Source organism: Neofelis nebulosa, chromosome 2 (genome assembly GCF_028018385.1).
Source record: "Neofelis nebulosa isolate mNeoNeb1 chromosome 2, mNeoNeb1.pri, whole genome shotgun sequence".
In the NCBI taxonomy this organism is placed as follows: Eukaryota; Metazoa; Chordata; class Mammalia; order Carnivora; family Felidae; genus Neofelis; species Neofelis nebulosa.
The window spans coordinates 191,548,740-191,567,771 of record NC_080783.1 but is presented as its reverse complement, the minus strand read 5'-3'; the positions used below and the strand labels follow the sequence as shown (position 1 = coordinate 191,567,771).

General features: G+C 54.0%; 1 protein-coding gene across 2 annotated transcripts in view; it reads right to left on the bottom strand.

Moving 5' to 3' along the window:
- Nucleotides 1-18,471, bottom strand: part of BMP8B (bone morphogenetic protein 8b) — a 34,522-nt gene extending 16,051 nt beyond the window's left edge. For both annotated transcript variants that reach the window (XM_058717925.1, XM_058717923.1), the window contains exons 1-3: nt 18,123-18,471; nt 1,854-2,043; nt 1,281-1,429 (exon numbers count right to left, since the gene is read on the bottom strand). In XM_058717925.1, the coding sequence (XP_058573908.1) occupies nt 1,281-1,429; nt 1,854-2,043; nt 18,123-18,456 (673 nt within the window). In that variant the 5' untranslated portion in view covers nt 18,457-18,471. The remainder of the gene's footprint in view (nt 1-1,280; nt 1,430-1,853; nt 2,044-18,122) is intronic.
- Nucleotides 18,472-19,032: the final 561 nt, after the last annotated feature.

Here is a 19,032-nt window from a genome sequence, read left to right as displayed (position 1 = left end):
CGAGATGGAGGGCCCTTCCCATCCCTTCATGTCAAGGGGACACGGGAGGTACGTGACATTCACGTGAACCCTGATCACCTGACAAGGCAGCACGCTCAGCTTTCTCCTCTGTGAACTTACTTCCCCCACCCCGTCCCGACTGTACTTTGGGAAGCAGGTCGCTAAGCGTTGTCACACTGAGGGGTGGAGTGATGTCCTCCTTAGGGGGGCAGGGGGGGTTGTTTTCAGAGGGCTCTTTTCAGATCCTGCCATCCTCCACTGCTATGAAATACAGTGAGCTACCCGCCACGCTCCAACACCAGGCCCTGGTTTACCCACAGAGGGCCCGGAGCGCCTGGCAGGCTCAGTTGGTAAAGCATGCGACGCTTAACCTCAGGGTTGTGAGTTGGAGCCCCACGTTGGGTGCAGACATTACTTAAAAATAAAATCTTGGGGCCCTGGCTGGTTCAGTTGGTTAAGCGTCCGACTCTGGCTCAGGTCATGATCTCTCAGTTCATGAGTCTGAGCCCCACATCAGCTCTCTGTCATCAGTGCAGAGCCTGCTTTGGATCCTCTGTCCCCCTGTGCCCCTCCCTGGCTCACGCTCTCTCTCTCGAAAATAAATAAACGTTAAAAAATAAATATAATCTTAAAAAAAAAGAATGCGCCTTGCCAGCTCTCAGTCTCCTCTCCCATCTGCCCTGGCCCTCCCCCCCGCTCCAGCCACGGCCGCCACTTCCTGCAGCTCAGATACGCCAATCTTGTGCCCACCTTCGGCCTCTCCATCCCACTTCCTGCCATAACGGAGGCTCTTCCCCAGATACCTATGGAACGAATGAAGGCGTGATCCTCATTCTACAGATGAGGAAACGGAGGCTTAGCAGGTAAGTATCCTGCAAGGTCACCGAGTGAGAGCGCTGCAGGGCTGGGATTCAAGCCCAGGCCTCTCTGATCAAGTCTGAGGGTATAACCGCTTCCCCTCCTGCCCTGCCCAGTAGGGGACCTCCCACCCTACACGGTTGCTCCTGGAGAGGGAAAACACAGACTCTCTCTTAGCAGCTCAAGCGTGGGTTCCGCACAAGGAGAGGAGGGAGAGCACTGGGGTAGGGGGCCCCTGCTGCGGGAACCTGGCCCCTGCACCCCACTGACCCCCATGGCGGGGCAGGGATCGTCACCCCAGGCGCAGGGCTGAGAAAGGCCAGGCCTCCAGGGCCCAGGGAGGGGGCTGCAGCCCTCTCGGCTGCCAGCAGCGCCAGAGGAGCCCCCGGGGAGAAGGTCTGCCGCCCAACCCTGGGCCTCACCATCGTCCGTTTCCACATAGAGGCGGAGCCCCAGGTCCTTGTTCCGGCTCAACAACCAGCGGTCACTGGCTGCTGTCACGTCCAACACCAGCCAGCCCTCGTCCCCAGCTTGGAGCGTCTGAAGATCCAAAAAGAACAAGTCAGACTCCCTGTGGACACGAAAGAACAATTAACCGAGGGCTGGCACAGCTGCCTCTGTGTTTCTAGGGCCCTCCTGTGGACCACGAGTGGGCGCCTGCCCACCCTCGGGCCGGGTGCCTCACTCTCCTCATCTCACTGCATCTACCCCACAAAGGTGTTACTGCACCCACGCAGCGATGTGGAAACTGAGGCTCAGGAGCTCAGTGACCTGCCCAAGGTCCTGCCCCAGGACAGCGGGGCACGGACTTGCAGCAGGACTGGTTCTGGGTCACTCCCCACAGTGACACGAGGCCTGGGGTCAAGTATCTTTCTGAGTCTGGGGGTGTGCTCTCCAGGGAGCTCCCCTTCTGTCCTCTGGGACATGTCCCCTCCGGGGCTGGGCCCGATACACCGACAGAAGCTCGACCGGGAGGCAGGGCGTGGGGCGGGCACCTGTTGGACTGCTCTCTGACCACCTCGAACATGCTGACGTGCAGGGTCCCGTTGAGCAGGTGGGTACTGGCCATCTTGTAAATCCGGAACTCAGCAGCTGTGACCATCTCCCCCTCTGGGATCTGGGTCAGGTCAAAGCGGAACTCCTTCCAGTGGGGCTCCTGGTGGCCCAGGGTACGGTCACGCTCCACTGCAAGACAGAGCGGGACCGGCGGTCACTCGTGTTCTGGGCTCGGGCTGGGGGTGGGCGGAGTTGGGTGGGAGCTGGGGGCCGAGGCAGCCTGGGTGGTGACGGCCCCCTCCTCTGCAAAGGGGCTTGCTCCCAGGCTCCGCCCGCTGGGTGCTGAGAAGGCTCAGTGGGGCTACATGGTGAGGCGTCTGCATAGGACCCAGCATACACCAGCTCAACGAGAGCAGCCTTCACTTCTGGCCCCTGAGCCCCAAACCCGGCCTGCCATTCCCATTCCCTGCTGGCGCTGGGACCCGAGGGTGAAGTAGAGGTCAGGTCCCTCCTCTGGGAAGACGGACATCAGAGCCAAGGCAGAAAAGGGCCACGTAAGGGTGCAGACATAACTGAGTACATTTCTGAGCCAGGGGCTGTCCAGAATCTGCCGATGTACATGCATGGAAGCCTGGGGAGGGGGAGCCTTTGCAGCTGACACGGGCTGGGCCTTGAGGGGTGAGAGCGGATATGTCGAGAGAGGAGGACACTCCACAAGAAAGGGGCCAGCCTGAGCAAAGGCCTAGGGCTGAGGAACAGATTGTGCCAGCAGGGGAAACAACAGCCATAAAACACAGCAAAGGGTGAGATGATGGCAGGCCCCGTTTGGGGACAAGGGGAAGGAAGAAGGAGTGCCGGAGGGAGACTCAGAAAGGAACAAGGAGTAGCAAGGTAGGAGTGACAGCTCCTGGAGAGACCTGGTCAGGGCCTGGGGAAGCTAGACAGTCCCATGGTGTGGTGGGATCTGAGCAGGCTTCCCGGAGGAGGGGACATCTGAACTGGCCTTGAAGGATGGGACAGAGTCTTGTCGGGTGGAGAAGGTGGCAGGGAAGGCATCCTAGGCAGAGGGGACCCCAGAGGCACTGGTGTGGGGTGCTGGGGCATCCACAGAGCAGCAGTGTGGGGGACGGGCCCTGAGTGGCTGTGGCCTGACTGCGGAGGGCTGGAATTCTGGCCCAGGAGCGTGGGCTGTGCCTCTGGCCGCTGGGGTTCAGGGCTCTGGGCAGCAGGGGCGCAGTGTGGTTTGGGGTGGGGAAGAAGGTATGTGTGGAGGGGCAGGTGAAGCACAGGCTGGAGGGGGAGCCAGGGCGGCCTGGTGGCGAGGCTGGACTGTCTGGGCAGGAGGCTGTGGGTGGCGAGTCAATCCCACATCTCCCCAGCTGCCCGGAAGTGCCCAGGACAGTATATTTAGTACCGTCTTACTTTAGCCTCTTGTCACTTTCAAACACCACAAATCTGTGTTTCCGGAAAGCAGGGGTGGGAGCCGCCCAGCGCCGTCCTCAAAACCCAACACTGAGATTTTAATTACATGTCTCTGAGTCTTTTTTTTTTTTTTTTTTTTTCTCTGAGTCTTTTAAAAACTCTCTCTCTCCGGCTACTGGGCTCAGTGACCACAAGTCACCGGGCCGGTGGCGGAGGCGGATGTGGGGAGCACTTCCCGTCCTCACGGTGAGGACCTGATCTGGTGATGGACAAACAGCTGGGCTGGGTGGGGCCCGTGGACGCACATTTGGACAGGAGGAGACGGGCTTCTCATCCCCAGCCGAAGAGGAGAAGAAACAGAACGTCCATCCTCTGACAGCGTGCCGGCCACGCGGCAAATGCCCACCCGTGGCCCAGGCTGTTGCGGAGGCAGCATGACCCAGAGCGGATGCGGGTCCTCCCACACAGGCAGAGAGCACGGAGGGCAGGGTTCTGGACCCTCACCGAGCGATGCACGCCAAGAATATGGACACACATGTCCCCTCCCCCCTACAGACACACTCACACTCACACACATGCACAGCTTTGGTGACAATTTCCATCCACTCGAGGACTGCACTGACCACCCCTGTTATGTGGCTGTGTAATCCCGGTCGTGCAGGATGACGTAAGTCTAGGCTGCTGGCTGTCACAGGGTGCAGCACAGAGCACGAAGGAGGGTGGCTCAGTCACACCCTTCACCTGTGTCCTCTCAGAGCATCATAGATGTATCTGCTCCCAAGGCCCAGTGGCGGCTGACAGGCGGGTCCTGGGGCCACTGGGAATCTCCGTGTGCAGGCCTGACGCTGATTTCATGTTGGATCTGGGGACTCGGGGCACAACCCGTGAGCCCGCCAGCTCCTCACCCTGCAGCCTCCCTCCCGTGCTGACCTGGGGGGCCAGGTGCGCTGGGTCAAGAGAGCCTCATGTACCTGCATTGACCCCAGTTCCCAGCTTCCATTGTGGGTTTATGAAATCGATGAGGCACCCAGTAGTTCGGCACAGGAAACTCCCCACCCTGGCTGTTCCAGGTAAGCACTAGAAGGGACATTTTTAGGAAAGTAATGCTCTTCATCAGTAATTAGTGGTATTTCCTGAAGTGTGGAACTGGGTAAAGAACACTCCTTCATCTGACAGTTGAGAGGATGCGGAGAGATAACCTATGGATTTGCCTCTTTTTCTGTGGCTGTTGCTTTGAGTCAGTAGAGAGACTTTCCAAAAGCTGGTGCTCTGGGAAAGCATTTTCAGGGACCTCTATGACCCCTTTGTTAACAGTGCAAACCAAGCCTACTTTAGCCAAAGAGGCAGCTTAGGGCAGCACAGGGAGCTCTGACCAGTGGTCAGGACATTCACTGCAGGCCTGACCCTGCACCAACCAGGTATGTACTTGGCCTCGTCTCCTCTGTGAACTGAGAATAAGGGTACTGCCAGCTTTCCTCACTTTATAAACAGTCAGACAATGGACTGGGAGGGGTGGCCATTCAACAAGAGTTCTTGAGGAGCCTGACTTGCAATCTCCCTACATTGTGCTAAGATGTGGTACCCTGGTACCCTCAGGAGGCCATGTCAGAAATTTCAAAGCTGGGGGGAGGAGAGGGAAGGAAGAAGTGGAATGATCTTTTCCCAAATAAATGTGTTAATCTGCCCATTTAATTTTCCTTAGTTTATTAAGTTCAATTTATAAACAAATTTATTAAGTTCTTACTATATGTAAGGTTGTTCTGATAACCCAGTGAAGAATTGGGCAAAAGACATGAACAGACACTTCTCCAAAGAAGACATCCAGATGGCCAACCGACACATGAAAAAATGCTCAAGATCACTCATCATCAGGGAAATACAAATCAAAACTACAATGAGATACCACCTCATACCTGCCAGAATGGCTAACATTAACAACTCAGGCAACAACAGATGTTGGCAAGGATGTAGAGAAAGAGGATCTCTTTTGCACTGCTAATGGGAATGCAAACTGGTGTAGCCACTTGGGAAAACAGTATGGAGGTTCCTCAAAAAATTAAAACTAGAACCACCCTACGACCCAGCAATTGTACTACTAGGTATTTATCTAAGGGATACAGGTGTGCTATTTCAAAGGGATACGTGCACCCCAACATTTATAGCTGCACTACCAATAATAGCCAAAGTAAGGAAAGAGCCCAAATGTCCATCAATGATGAATGGATAAAGAAGATGTGGTATATATATACAATGGAGTATTACTCGGCAATCAAAAAGAATGAAATCTTGTCATTTGCAACTACATGGATGGAACTAGAGGGTATTATGCTAAGCGAAATTAGTCAGAGAAAAACAAATATCATGACTTCACTCATGAGGACTTTAAGACACAGAACAGATGAACATAAGGGAAGGGAAGCAAAAATAATACAAAAACAGGGAGGGGGACAAGACATAAGAGACTCTTAAATATGGAGAACAAACAGAGGGTTGCTGGGGGTGTAGTATAAGGGGAGATGGGATAAATGGGTAAGAGGCTTTAAGGAATCTACTCCTGAAATCATTGTTGCAATATATACTAACTTGGATATAAATTTAAAAATTAAAAACAAAACAAACACAAACAAAAAAACAAAACAAAACCAAAAAAAAAACCCTAGAAGATGGCCTTCAGTTGGATCCTGAGCATGCTGGGACCCTGATCTCAAATTGCAGCCTCCAGAACTGTGAGAAATAAATGCTTTTCTGTTTAAGCCAAAAAAAAAAAAAAAAAAAAAGACTGTTCGGAGCACTGGGAATACAGTGAATAAGACAGGTAAATTGGGTCTCTGTACTGACGGAGTTTACGATCTAAGGGGGAAGACACAATATGAACAACAAAACAAGTAAGATAGGGGATGCTGTTTACATTGTGAGTGAAATATAGAGGGTTATAGGGTCAAAAGTAATGGCAACAGGGAGAGGGTACTTTTCATAGGGTGCTCAGTACAGCCTTTGCGAGGTAGGTGAGAGCAAACATGAATATTCTCACACGTTGCTGGTAGGAAGGCATTGGATAGAGATGCCCGCCTGGGTGGCTCAGTTGGTTAAGCATCCGGCTTTTGATTTCAGCTCAGGTCATGATCTCACAGTTTGTAAGTTCAAGCCCTGCATCAGGCTCTGTGCTGGCTGCTTGGGATTCTCTCTCTGCCCCTCCCTATTGCTCGCTCTACCTCAAAAATAAATTAACACATTAAAAAAAAAAAAAAAAGGAATGCATTGGAGAGGAATTTGGCAATATCCTTTTGCAGGACCATGGCAAAATTACATATGAATTTACCCTTTAACAACACAACCCTTTGTCGCACTGGCAAAAACATGAAAGGCCACGCACCAAGTATTTACTGGGCATAGGGAACACACAGAGCGACACCTGGCACTTCTAAATGTTTATTTTCTACATAATTATAAAAACTGCCAAAAATGATCAAACGTTGGACCAGCTGGTCTGGGGAACCACAAATGAATTTACTTTCTGATTCACCTTAATGTGGCTTCCAGAATAAGAAACAATCATGAATCACCAACATGTGTTGATAGGACTCTTGGCCTTCTCCCTCAGTCTCTGATAAACCAACCTCCACATCCCATGTTTGGGAAAGGCCCTTTCTGTGGGGAGGTTGTGGCCTCCGCCCTCTATGACTGCCACCCACAATCTGCATCTGAGGCCCTGCACCACTCATGGGCCAGGTCTCCAGATGCCACACCCTGAGTCTACCAGTCCTACACCAACAAAAACTTTGGCTATTTTTGTGCCCTGGACAAAATTTAGAGTCATCCAGAAGACCTAAATCTGTCTTGTTTCTGACCATAAGTAAGCCACCCAGAGTGGCTGTTAAGAAAAGAAAATCTGACCTGTCTGCCCTCAAACCCTTCCCCAGCCCCACAGGGCCCCTGGGAGGAGCCCAAGCTCTGGTTCCAGGACCCCCTGAGCTGACCTGGCCCAACCTCATGGCCTCCTCGGCCTTCTGGCTGCAAACACCCTCCCTGGACACCCTCCCCAAAGCGCTCTCTCCTGAGTTGCCCCCATCCCGCCTGGTCCAAAGGCTACTCTCCTCTCAGTCCAGCTGTCAAGGCCCCCTCATCCTGCTCCGACCCCACACAGATCAGCCTGCCAGCCTCTCCCTTTCCCCAGTCCCAGGGGTCCCCATCTCTGCTCCACGTGCCCTTTTGGATGGTGCACAATTGAGGGCAGGACTGCACAATGTGGGGTGGAAACGGGAAGCTCTCAGTGAACTTCCACTGAGCTCCTTGTGTTCTGGGGGCCCAGAGAGGGGATGTGTCTGCTGGTTCTTCCCAAGGTCCCTGGGACAGCGGCTCATCATCCAGCAGCCGCTGCCCCTTGGGTTGGCCATGCTGCCGGTCTGGAGTGGCCTCCGTGTCAGAGTGTGCCTCCATCAGAAGCTACTCACGTTGTCACTTTGCCTTGGGACTGGCCCCCCTTTGCATGGCCAGGCTGCTAAGGGGGAGGGCAGGCTCCCCAGGGTCCCAGAGGCAGGTGTGTGGGTCCTGTCTGGCTGGTCCTGCTCGTGACAAGGGCGAGGGCCCCCGCCCCTTCAGACCTAAAACAAGACCCAGGTCTCCATGGCTGGTGCAGGCCCACCAAGGGGCTGCAGAATGGACCACCTACCAAGTCTGCAGCTGAAGGGCTTCTTCCTCCCACCCAGAAATCTCGGTGCTTCCCAGAGGAGGCCAAGGCTCCATTTCTAAGGTATTTTTAGTCAGTTTTCATTACCGACTTTTTTCAAGAGCTGTTTCCATAAATGGTTCTGCACTCATGATTGCTGGTCCAGGCCTCCGACGGCTTCAGACCCCAAATTAAAAGGGAACACCCACACACTCCCCCACATCAAGTCTGTCAAGGCCAAAAATAGATCCGAGGAGATTGAGCAAGGATACGATTCCCCAGTGCAAACCCGAGGGAAGAACTGAACTGTGGGACTTTTCCGGAAAGATGCGGTCACAGTGACACATCCCTCTCTCCCGTAGGGAATGGATTTCCGTAAGGAGATGGATTGGGTGTACCTCCCTGCCCTGGGCCTCACCCCTGGAGGAGCCCCCATCAGTGGGCAGGGGTGGGCACATTCTTTGGTCAGAGCTGGAAAGGCCTCCAGGGCAACCCTGCAGACATGGGGAAACTGAGGCCCAGAGGGGTAAAGACTTGCCAGGGGTCGTACGTCAGGCGAGAGCCCTTCGTGTGGACTTTCAGACCTGCAGCTGAGGTAAAATGAGTGGCCCTAGCTTCCCTCCAGGTGGTGATACTGGGATGGGGGGGGGGGTCACCTGTCAAAGAGGTTCTCCTGTCAATGGGGGCCCCCCTGAGAATGCCTGCTGAAGCCACCTTCTTCTAGGCAAGGCCCTGGGGGCACTGGAGGTCCCAGGAAGCGCCCAGGGAGATGCCGAACCCGCTGTCAGCCTCCACAAAGACAGTGAGGGCGGCCCTGCTCTGCTGCACCGACCAGGCCCAGGCTCCTGCCCCTGCTCTCAGCTCCCTGCCTCCAGCTGTGATCGTCCTCCCTCAACCTTGCCAGTCTGCCCTGAGTGCCTGCCATGCAGGGGATGGGGTGCACGGGGTGGGGGTGCCCCACAGACTCAGATCTGTCCCTGTTCTCAGGTCGTTCATGGTTTCCCAGGGAGTAAAACAGGGGCGAGACATGGCCCTGAATGAGACTGGCAGAAAGTGACTCAAATCCTAAGAGAAATACACACGATGGGGATGAAGGCTCTAATCATGGAGGGTGCCTTGGGGAGCAGGGGTCAGAGAACACTTTTCTAGAAAACATATTTGAGAGTGGTGGAAGAATTGTGACAAACAGAAATGGAGGAGAGTATTTTAGGCAAAGGCGCAGAGGTGGGAAATAATGTGCCACCTCCCTTTTTATTTATTTTTTTAATTTGATAGAGAGAGAAAGAGAGAGCAAGCAAGCACGAGTGGGGGAGTGGGACAGAGGGAGAGCAAGAGAGAATTCTGAGCAGGCTCCACTCTCAGTGTGGAGCCCCATGCAGGGCTCCATCTCACGACCCTGGGATCCTGACCTGAACCAAAATCAACAGTTGGACACTCAGCTGACTGAGCCAGGCTTCCCTCAGCTCCCATTTTTTAAGCACTGAACTGTGTCAGGCATCATACTGGGCATGTCACACGTGCCATTTCTATTAATGCATAATTGTATTAGCTATCTATTGCTATGTAACACAGTAACCCAAATGTAGCAGCTCAAAACAAGAAACATTTATTATTTCACATATTTCTGAGGGTCAAGAATCTAGGCACTTAGCTGGGTGAGTCCCTCTCAGGGTCCCTTATGGGGTGACAGTCAAGTTGCTGGCTGGGGCTGCGGTCTCAGAAGAACTGACTGGAATGAACACATCACTTCTAAGCTCACTAATGTGGCTGTTGGTGGCAGGGTTCTGTTCCTCACCATGTGGGCCTCTCCGTGGGATTGGTCACGGCATTCCCGGCATGACTTCCCCAGACTCCACAATCTGGGGCGTGGAGGAGTGGTGGGGTATAGGACCCAAGATGGAAGGGGCAGTCTTTTATAACCCAATCTCGGAAGTGACACATCATCACTACTGTCATATTCTACTGGTCACACAGACCAGCAATGGCAGAGTGTGAAAGGGGCCTACACAAGAACATGAACACCAGGAGGCGTGATCACTGAGAACCAGACTGGAGGCCACGACAACTCAGTGAAAGAGATATTATTCACCCCATTTTATAGATGAGGACACTGATGATCAGGGAAGGTAACTGATTTGCATGAGTTCACAACCAGGAGCACCCAAGGTGGGGTGAGAGTCTAGGTCTGTCTGATTCCAAAGTCTGTATTTTCCCTTCATCCACAGCCTCACCAAGTTGGAGACATGTCAAGGGAATACTGTGTGGCTCAGCTGGGCCAGAACACTAGACACTGAGTGGCAGACTCGGGGAACCTGAATTCAATTGTGACACAAAGGAACACACAGAAGGATTCTGAGCAGGGAAAGCTAGGAGTGGATTTTCACTTGAGGAACTGGGGTTCCAAAACCCCAAGAGCTTTTTTACCTCCCTGCCTCCCCTCGCACCTTCTCCTCCCACCTCTTTCTGACTAAATTCTACCCTCCCTCAAGGTCCAGCAAAATGACACTTCCTGCCAAGCCCTCTCTGTCCCCCAGCCAGGACACCATTCTTCCTCTTCTTTGGGCCTTGTTCGTCTCCCACAAAATGAAACACCGTGTCTCTCTTGTGCTGTACTGAACCTCCATGCTCCTGTTTGTTGAGTAGGTGAAAGGCCATTCCTCCCATTTTGCCATAATTTATATGGACTTGTCTCTGGGCCCACCTTTCCCACTCTAATGAGCAGACCTCGGGCTGGGGCTCTACTATGGAGGAGGCCCCAGGATAACCAGGAAAGGGAACAGCACACAGTAGGTTCATAGTAGTGTTCATTAAGGAATGGCCACAGACTGAACAACCCAACTTTCTCCATCCCCAGGTCTCCCAGCCTTCAACTTCCCCCCAACCCTTACTGTATTCAGAGCCCAAGGCTGCTGGGAATAAATGGCTGCTTGCTCAGGGTATAGAGGCAGCAGTTAAAGGAAATAATTGGGTTTTACTTCTGGTCTTACTACCAACTAGCTGCCCTTGGGCTAAAAGCCAACAGACAAAGCTAATACTTATTGAGCATTTAACAGGTACTGTTTCAACATTTTACACAGATTACCTCATGTGATAAAGCAATCCTGTGAGGCAGGAACTATTTATTATGTCTCCCCTTTTGAAGATGAGGAAAACTGAGGCACAGAGCATTCACTAACTTACACAAAAATCATATAAACAGTATCAGGCTTCTGGGCAAAAGACTGAGTCAAGACGTTCAGTGGGAGAGTGTTCTCGGTAGGGAACAGAGGGAGCAGCACCAAGCATGGCTGAACAGTGATTTGACCACACAAAGGCTCAGCCCATTCCACGTGCACTGGGAGCCCTGGGGCTGGTTGCTGGTGCCTTCCCGGAGACAAGGGACTGGACATGTACGCCCCCATAAACCAGCCATTAAATGTGGGGTGCCGCCACGGAGGGTGGCTAACATCGGATAAAAAGCTCCTGAGGGCCTAGCTGATGGGTGCCTACAGAAGGACTCGGTTGCCAGCAGCCCACCCTCCAGGCAGCTGGGCAATGGGTGACTCACTCCTGAAGAGAAGATGTGCGAAACATCACGACACCCACTACAAACTGCAAGTGGTGGAATGGGGATCCAAACCTAGACAGCCTGAGCTGACCACTGGGCTGCAGGTCCCTAAGTAAATGGTCAGGCTGGGTTTGGGGGGGGGGGGGGGCGAGGTAGGGTGCAGAGAAACATGGCAGGCCCTTCCCCCATAACGCTGGCTGTTAGTACCGAGCACTGCCAGGCACTTGCTAAGTTTTTAAGTGCTTAACCTATTTAAGTGTTGCACTAGGGACACAGGTAGATGATCCCAATGTTAAAGGTGAGGAAACTGAGACGCAGAGACTCTAACTAACCTGTTCAATGTCTCACAGCTCTCAAGCGGCAGAGCCAGGGTTGAAGTCCCATGTGTCCTCCTCCAAAGTAACCCACCACTCTGGCCTCCCACCTGCAGGGCTGACCCTCCTCACTGCTGTGATCCACTCTTCACATCCGCCCCTGTGGATCTGGGTACCCAGGAACTGGGCCAGTCACTAATACTCCTTGAGACTCAATTTCCTCCTCTGTCAGCTGGGGGAGGTAGTAGTCATTTACCTCAGAAGGGTAAAAAAAAACACTGAGGAGATGGGCGTAAGGAGTCAGTTGTCAGGGATCCACAGGGGACACCAGCCTGGTGGACAGACAGGGTTTTAGAGAAAAGGGACCCACCTTCAACTCTTGGAAAGAGAAACCTTTGGAAACCATCAACAAAATGCAAAGGTGACCTGTGAAATTAAAGACAATATTTGCAAACCACATATCTGATAATGAGCTAATATCTAAAATATATAAGGATTTCATTCAACTCAAGAGCAAAAAAAAAAAAAAATCCAATTTAAAAATGGGCAGAGAAACTGAATAGATATACTTCCAAAGAAGACATACAAATGGCCAACGGGTACTCAAAAAGGTGCTCAGCATCATTCGCATCAGGGAAATGCAAATCAAACCACGAGATACCACCTCACACCTGTTAGAATGGCTGTCATCAAGAAGACAAGCGATAACAATCTCTTGTTGAGGATGTGGTGAAAAGAGAACCCTCTGGCAACTGTTGCTGGGAATGTAAATTGGTGCAGCCACTATGGAAATTATCACGGAGGTTCCTCCAAAAATTGAAAATAAGACTACCATATGACCCAGCAGTCATACTTCTGAGAATACATCCAAAGGAAATGAAAACAAGACCCCAAAGAGATATCTGCACCCCCGTGTTCACTGCACATTATTCACAACAGCCAACATATGGAAACAACCTAAGTGCCTGTCAACAGATGAGTGGACAAAAAAGATGTGGTATGTAGATGTAATGGCATATTATTCAGCCATGAAAAAGGAGATCCCGCCATTTGTGACAACACGAGCTGCACTTTGAGGGCATTATGCTAAGTGAAATAAGCCAGACAGAGAAAAAAAGATACTACATGTTACCACTTCTAAGTGAAATCTTAAAAAAAAAGAAGAAGTCAAAATCACAGAAACAGCAGAAAAGTGGTTGCCAGGGGCTGGGTGGGGTGGGGCAAATAGGAAGACACTGGTAAAAGGGTACAAACTTTCAGCTATAAGATGAATAAGGTCTGAGGACCTAATGTAAAACATAGGGACTATAGTTGATAACACAGTATTGCGAAATTGAAATCTGTAAGGTGATGGACGTGTTAATTAACTAGAGAGGAGAATCCACGAACAATGTCTATGTGTATCAAATCACCATGTAGTATACTTTTGATATCTTAGAATTTTATATATCTGGGGCGCCTGGGTGGCTCGGTCGGTTAGGCGTCCGACTTCGGCTCAGGTCATGATCTCACGGTCCGTGAGTTCAAGCCCCGCGTCGGGCTCTGTGGTGACCGCTCAGAGCGTGGAGCCTGTTTCAAATTCTGTGTCTCCCTCTCTCTCTGACCCTCCCCTGTTCATGTTCTGTCTCTCTCTGTCTCAAAAATAAATAAATGTTAAAAAAAAATTTTTTTAAAGAATTTTATATATCAATTATATATCAGAAAAACTAGATTAATTACTTTTTAATAAGAGATGCTACCTTTGGACATATGGTCACATTAATAGCTTTAAAGATGGACAAAGGATTTACTGTTAAATGAAAGACAAAGTAGCAAGACTGGACATTTATGTCATACTTTGTAAAAAAAAATAATAATAAAATGTTAGAATCTGTATTGATAAAATGTCAGGGCAGGTTGGGAACTCTACACCAAAGAATTAGAACGCTGGTTTTCTCTGAAGTGGAGAGAGGATTACTAGGGGCTTCCATATTGTATATTTTTGAACATATGGTCTAATTTTGTATAATGAAATTCTACAATGAATTTATATGGTATGAATTTTTGCATTATGTATATAAATCCTAAAACAAGGAAATTTTAAAAATAAGATTCTCAGTTTCCAATATATATTCAGTATAGTCCAATTCAGCAACACTTACTGCACCTAATGGTGGGCCAGGCCCAGGTCTGGGCAGAGAGGCAGTGTCTATGTAGGAGAAGAGCAGAGGAGACAGGAAGCTGACCTGCTGGGTGACCTTGGGAAAACCACCTAACTTCTCTGAGCCTCACTCTCCTCTTTTCAAAACAAAGATGTGACCTTAAGTGTGATGCAAATGAAGAGACAGACTCAGAGGTTCTGAGCACAGGGTCCTCACCAGGTGCCATCTTACACACTCCCTGAACAGCCTGCAGGGTGGGCTATTTTACACGAGTGTCTCCATTTTACAGAGGACGAAACTGAGGCTCTAACAGGTGGCCTGGAGAGCCCAGATCACACTGAGACTCGGTGGTGGCATCAAGATGCAAATGTTGTCTGCGTCCCAGGTCAGAGCCCCCACCCGGGTCCTGTCTGCCCTCCCACTGTCCATCGCTCCTGGGCTCCAGAGCCCCCCTGGGGGGGGGGGTGTCACTGTCTAGACCAGTGGTCTAGACAACCATCTTTGTGGCTTAAGTATTCCTTGCTCCCCACTAGGAGGCCAGCTCCGCAAGGGGAGGGACTTTGTTTCGCTCACTGTCCTATCCCAGGAACTAGAAAGAACTATGTCTGGCACAGAGCAGGTACCACATGACTATCTGTTGAGTGAATTCGTGAAAAATGAAAGAGTTCCCTAGTAAAGAACCAAAGGAAGTACCTTCAAGGTCACAGGGCTGAGCAGGACGTGGGCCAGGTCCCTCATTCCCACTCAGCCCTGCCTCTCCCAAATCCAGCGCCTCAGGTCAACACCCCCTGTCCTCGGCTGCCTGAGGCACGGGAATAAATTAGTCTGGTCAGAGAAGGGTCTCGACAAAAGTGAAGATGGCTTGATGCATTTCTGGCTAGACCTCTGCCTTTAGGGCTGTTTGTGCCTCAGTTTCTCAACCTGGAACACGGCATCTGCTGGCCCAGCGGCTCGAGGTCGAGAAGGACCAGGACCAACGTGCGGAGTTGGTCTTTCTGGCCTCATTCCTCCCTCCCCGCAGGCTGGGCCAGCCTGAGGCACCCAGGGAGCAGCCAGTCAGACCCACGCTCCAGCCCAGGGGACGGGGTGGTGCCACGAGGAGGTGCCTCCAACACGGAGCCACGGGGTCAGGGCCAGGAGGCCCTGTGTTTTCTGACACCATCGCTGTGGACTGGATGAGAAAAGAGGCCCAGAGAGGGAAGGGAGGTGACCTGGGACAGGAAGGACTCAATGGCGAGCCCAGGCGGTACAAGAACCTGGGTGTTGCCTCCCAGCTCAGTCCTCTCCTCTCCGTGAACACAGGGGACACCCAGGACAGGTATCGGCCCCCATTACCGTGTCCTGGCCAAGGGCAGCCAAGAGCATACAGGTGGAGACTCACTGACAGGCCAGGCAGGGGCCCCAGCTCTGACCATAGTCCTGGCCTCCCTAAAGAGACACTGTCAGCCATGACACGGGCTTCCTACAGCACCTGCCTGGGCACAGAGGCCTGACCCACGGGCCAGAGGCCTGTGGGAGGCTAGAGGTCTCTGGGTCCCACAGGCTGCCATGGACGGTCAGGGGCCCAGCAGGCAGCAGGTCTGGCTTCTCAGGACCCGGATGAGGCCAACAGGAGGTGGAGCTGGAGGCAACAGGTGTGGGAGCCTGGGCGTGGGTGCTGACACCATAGCGACTCTGCTATTAGTCTCGGTGGTGGTTCAGGGGCCTGGGGCCTGGGCCTCCAAACAAGGAAAGAATCCTGGTAGGCGTCTAATCCCCCCGCCCCCACAGCCCAGGTAATTACCAGTTAAAACTACTCAAATTGAAGGAGTTGTACTAGTGCAATTAGCACATCAGAATAAAGGAGGCCCTCTGACAGCTGGCTGGGCCCGCCCACAGACCGGGCTTCCACTGAACAAAGATCTGCTTGTTAATCCCACAGCGTCAGAGGCCTTCGATCTTCGTGAAACACACAGAGATGGCGTGGGAAGAAGCTGGCATCTGGAATCCACAGCCCCTGGATGATGTCATGGATGCGCTGTGTGGCCCTGGACTGGCCATTTAACCTCTCTGAGCCCATGAAAAGGGCTTGGGGTGGCTCAGTCAGTTAAGCATCAGGTCATGATCTCATGGTTCGTGAGTCTGAGCCCCGCATCAGGCTCTGTGCTGACAGCTCAGAACCTGCTTGAGATTCTGTCTCCCTCTCTCTCTGCCCCTCCCCCTTCTCTCTCTCTCTCTCTCTCTCTCTCTCTCTCTCTCTCAAAACAAATAAATAAACGTTAAAAAAAGAAGTGTGGGACATTCCCACACATCCAACCAAGGCTGGCCAGCAGCTGGGAGGGACCGGAGTCGGGAGCAACCAGGCTCAGGCTCACCGACCAGAGGCATGATTTTCTGTTCCTCCCATCTATCAACTGAACACACAACAACCCTGACGATGCGTTGATCTCTAGGAGCCCCACTTTACAAGGAGGGATCTGTGGCTCCAAGAGGACAAGGGACGTGCCTAAGACTACACAGCAGAGGCACAAGAGGAATCAGATGTGTCTGAACTAAGGGTGATGCTTGATTCACAATAGCAGCTCCCACCAAGGCCGTGTGCGCCTTGACCATGGGATGCTGGGGAAGCAGGATATTGGCCGGGCAGTGACTCACTAATGGATGGGGTCCATTCTCAGGATAACTGTATCTACAGCCCCTCTTGGTTCTGAGCCCCAGGTCAGCTTGTTCTGAGGACAGGCCTCAGTTTTACACATGGTCTCCGTTATCCCGCGTCCCCCACCCTGCCCTCTAACCAGGAAGGTGGCATTCACTGGCCCAAGTCCTGTGCCTGGCACCGGGCTCTCAGCAGAGGTTAACAGCCGCTTCCTGCTGTTCTCTCACCTCAGGCACCCACCAGCTCGGGGCTGGGGGGGGACAGAGGCCTCCTTGGCTGTCCCCTCGGCCTGCCCCAGTGTAGGAAGCAAATGGCTAAAGACCCCACAAGACCTGCCGCTGCTCCATCCCCTGGGTTTCTCTGCCTAAACCCCTCTGGAAGCTCTCTACACCCTGAAAGCCTGCCCTCCTGACAGGAGAAAGAAATATCAGCTCCTTGAGGAGGTGGATGTAGGGCTACCTCCTGTCCTGACTGGGCCACAGAGAGGCTGTGCTATCCTGGGCATAACATTGTCTCTCTGAGCCTCAAAGTCCTCATCGGGGAGATGGGGATGAAGATCATGTCTGGTAACAGGGCTGTCGGGAAGGTCAAGAGTGACGCTGTGGGTGAAGGGAGGCTGTTGGCCTTGGCAAAGGTCTTCTCCCATCTAAGCCTGAGCTGTAGTCCCTGCGCCCCCAGATCCAGCCGGGTGTCTGCTCCAGCCCTGACCCCACAGACAGGAGGCAAAGCGGATAGGGGACAGATAGTCAGGACTGCAGATTAAAGAGCATTTAATAATAGGAAAGACATCTTTGAAAACTAACCATAAATGGCTCCACGACTTGTACAGAGTTTCTGCAGAGAGGAAGGGCTGGGCTTTGTGTGAGAGAAGGAGGGGCGTCCAAGCTGCCCACATGTCCTTCCACAGCCTGGACCTTCACAGCATGCCAAGCCACGTCCCAGGTGCTGCGCTCAGGGTGACAAGACCGCCGACGGCCCCACTGAGCTCAGAGTCCACTCCTTCCCCACCCCCTGCCCTGACAGCCACACCCTCACCTACAGGGGCTGGGGCTCTGGCCAGGGAACGGGCTGCTGTGGACTCATGACATCTTGGGCTCTCATCTCAGCTCTGGGCACTCTGATGATGTCACCGGGGCTTTCCACGCTGAACTTTGTCCCTTTCTCCAGTACTGCCCTTATCACTGTGGCAGCATCCCAGCCTGTTTACTCATCCCTCTCCCCAGGACCACACTGTCTTCCTGGCACTGCCCGGTCCACCCGACATGAGATGATTCCTACCCTTGGGTGTTTCCAGAGGCGGGACGAACGCGCACATCGATGGGACTCACATTCGCGTCTGTCGGAGTGAGTCGGGCCCACAGCCTTTGGACTCGGCCGCCCTGAGCTCCGCATTCCCAGCCCTCTGTGGGGGCGTGGCCGCGATCAAAGGGGCGCGCACCGGCCAAGGCGGTCCCCTGGACCCGTCCGCACCCGCGCGTCCACCCGGTGGTCTGGTCGTACGGTCACCGGGGCCCCGGACGCCCACCCCGACGGCCTCACTCACCCATGTTGACGAAGCTCATGACCAGGTCGGCGCGGCCCGGGCGCCGCTCGGGGGGGCCGCTGTCCTCGTCGTCGTCTCGGGCCATGGCGTGGTACAGGTCCAGCATGAAGAGCGGCGCCGACGCGGGCAGCCGGGAGGCGGCGGACGGCGCGCGGGGCCGCGGCCGCCCGGGCAGCCCGAGCACCGCCAGGATCTCGCGCTGCATGTCGCGGCGCTCGCGCGGGCCCAGGCGGCGGGCCGGACAGCCGGCCGGGGCGCGCGGGCCGGGGCCGCCGCCGCTCAGCGCGCACAGCGCCAGGCCCACGAGCCACAGCGGCCCGGGGCGCGCGGCCATGGCCGGGCCGGGCGGGCGCTCAGCGGGTGCGCATCCGCTCCGCGGCCGGGCGGGGACCGGGGCCGCGGCCGCCCCGACGGCGGACTGCGAACGGCGGGCGGGGCTCGGGGTCGGCCGCACGGGGCGCGCTCGCCTGCGGTTTCCCAGCACCTGCTGCTGGGCTCGGGCGGCGTGGACGCGGCAGGGGCTCCTCCGGGAGCTGGGGGCTGGCGGCCAATCTGTCTGTGGTGGCCGAGCCGTCAGTCGGCTGCTGCCGAGGCCCGCTCAGCTGCAGAGGCGGCGGGCGAGCTCCGGTCTGCGCTCGGGACGACGCAGATCCGACGGCGCCTCTGCAGCTGGAGCTGCGGTCTGCGCTGCGCGCCCGCCTCCGCCGCCGGTGGGTCCCGCGTGCCGCCGTCGGGCCCCGCCCCCTCCGCTCCCGACCAATGGGGGCTCGGGGCGGGGCCAAGGCCGCCGGACCGAAGCCAGGGGGAAGGGGCGGTGGGGCGCGGGTGGTGCAGCAGGTGGTGGTGACGCCGAGATGCCGTCCGCTGTTCGGTGGTGGGCGGGTCCGGCGAGGGGTCCCCTGTCCAGCTG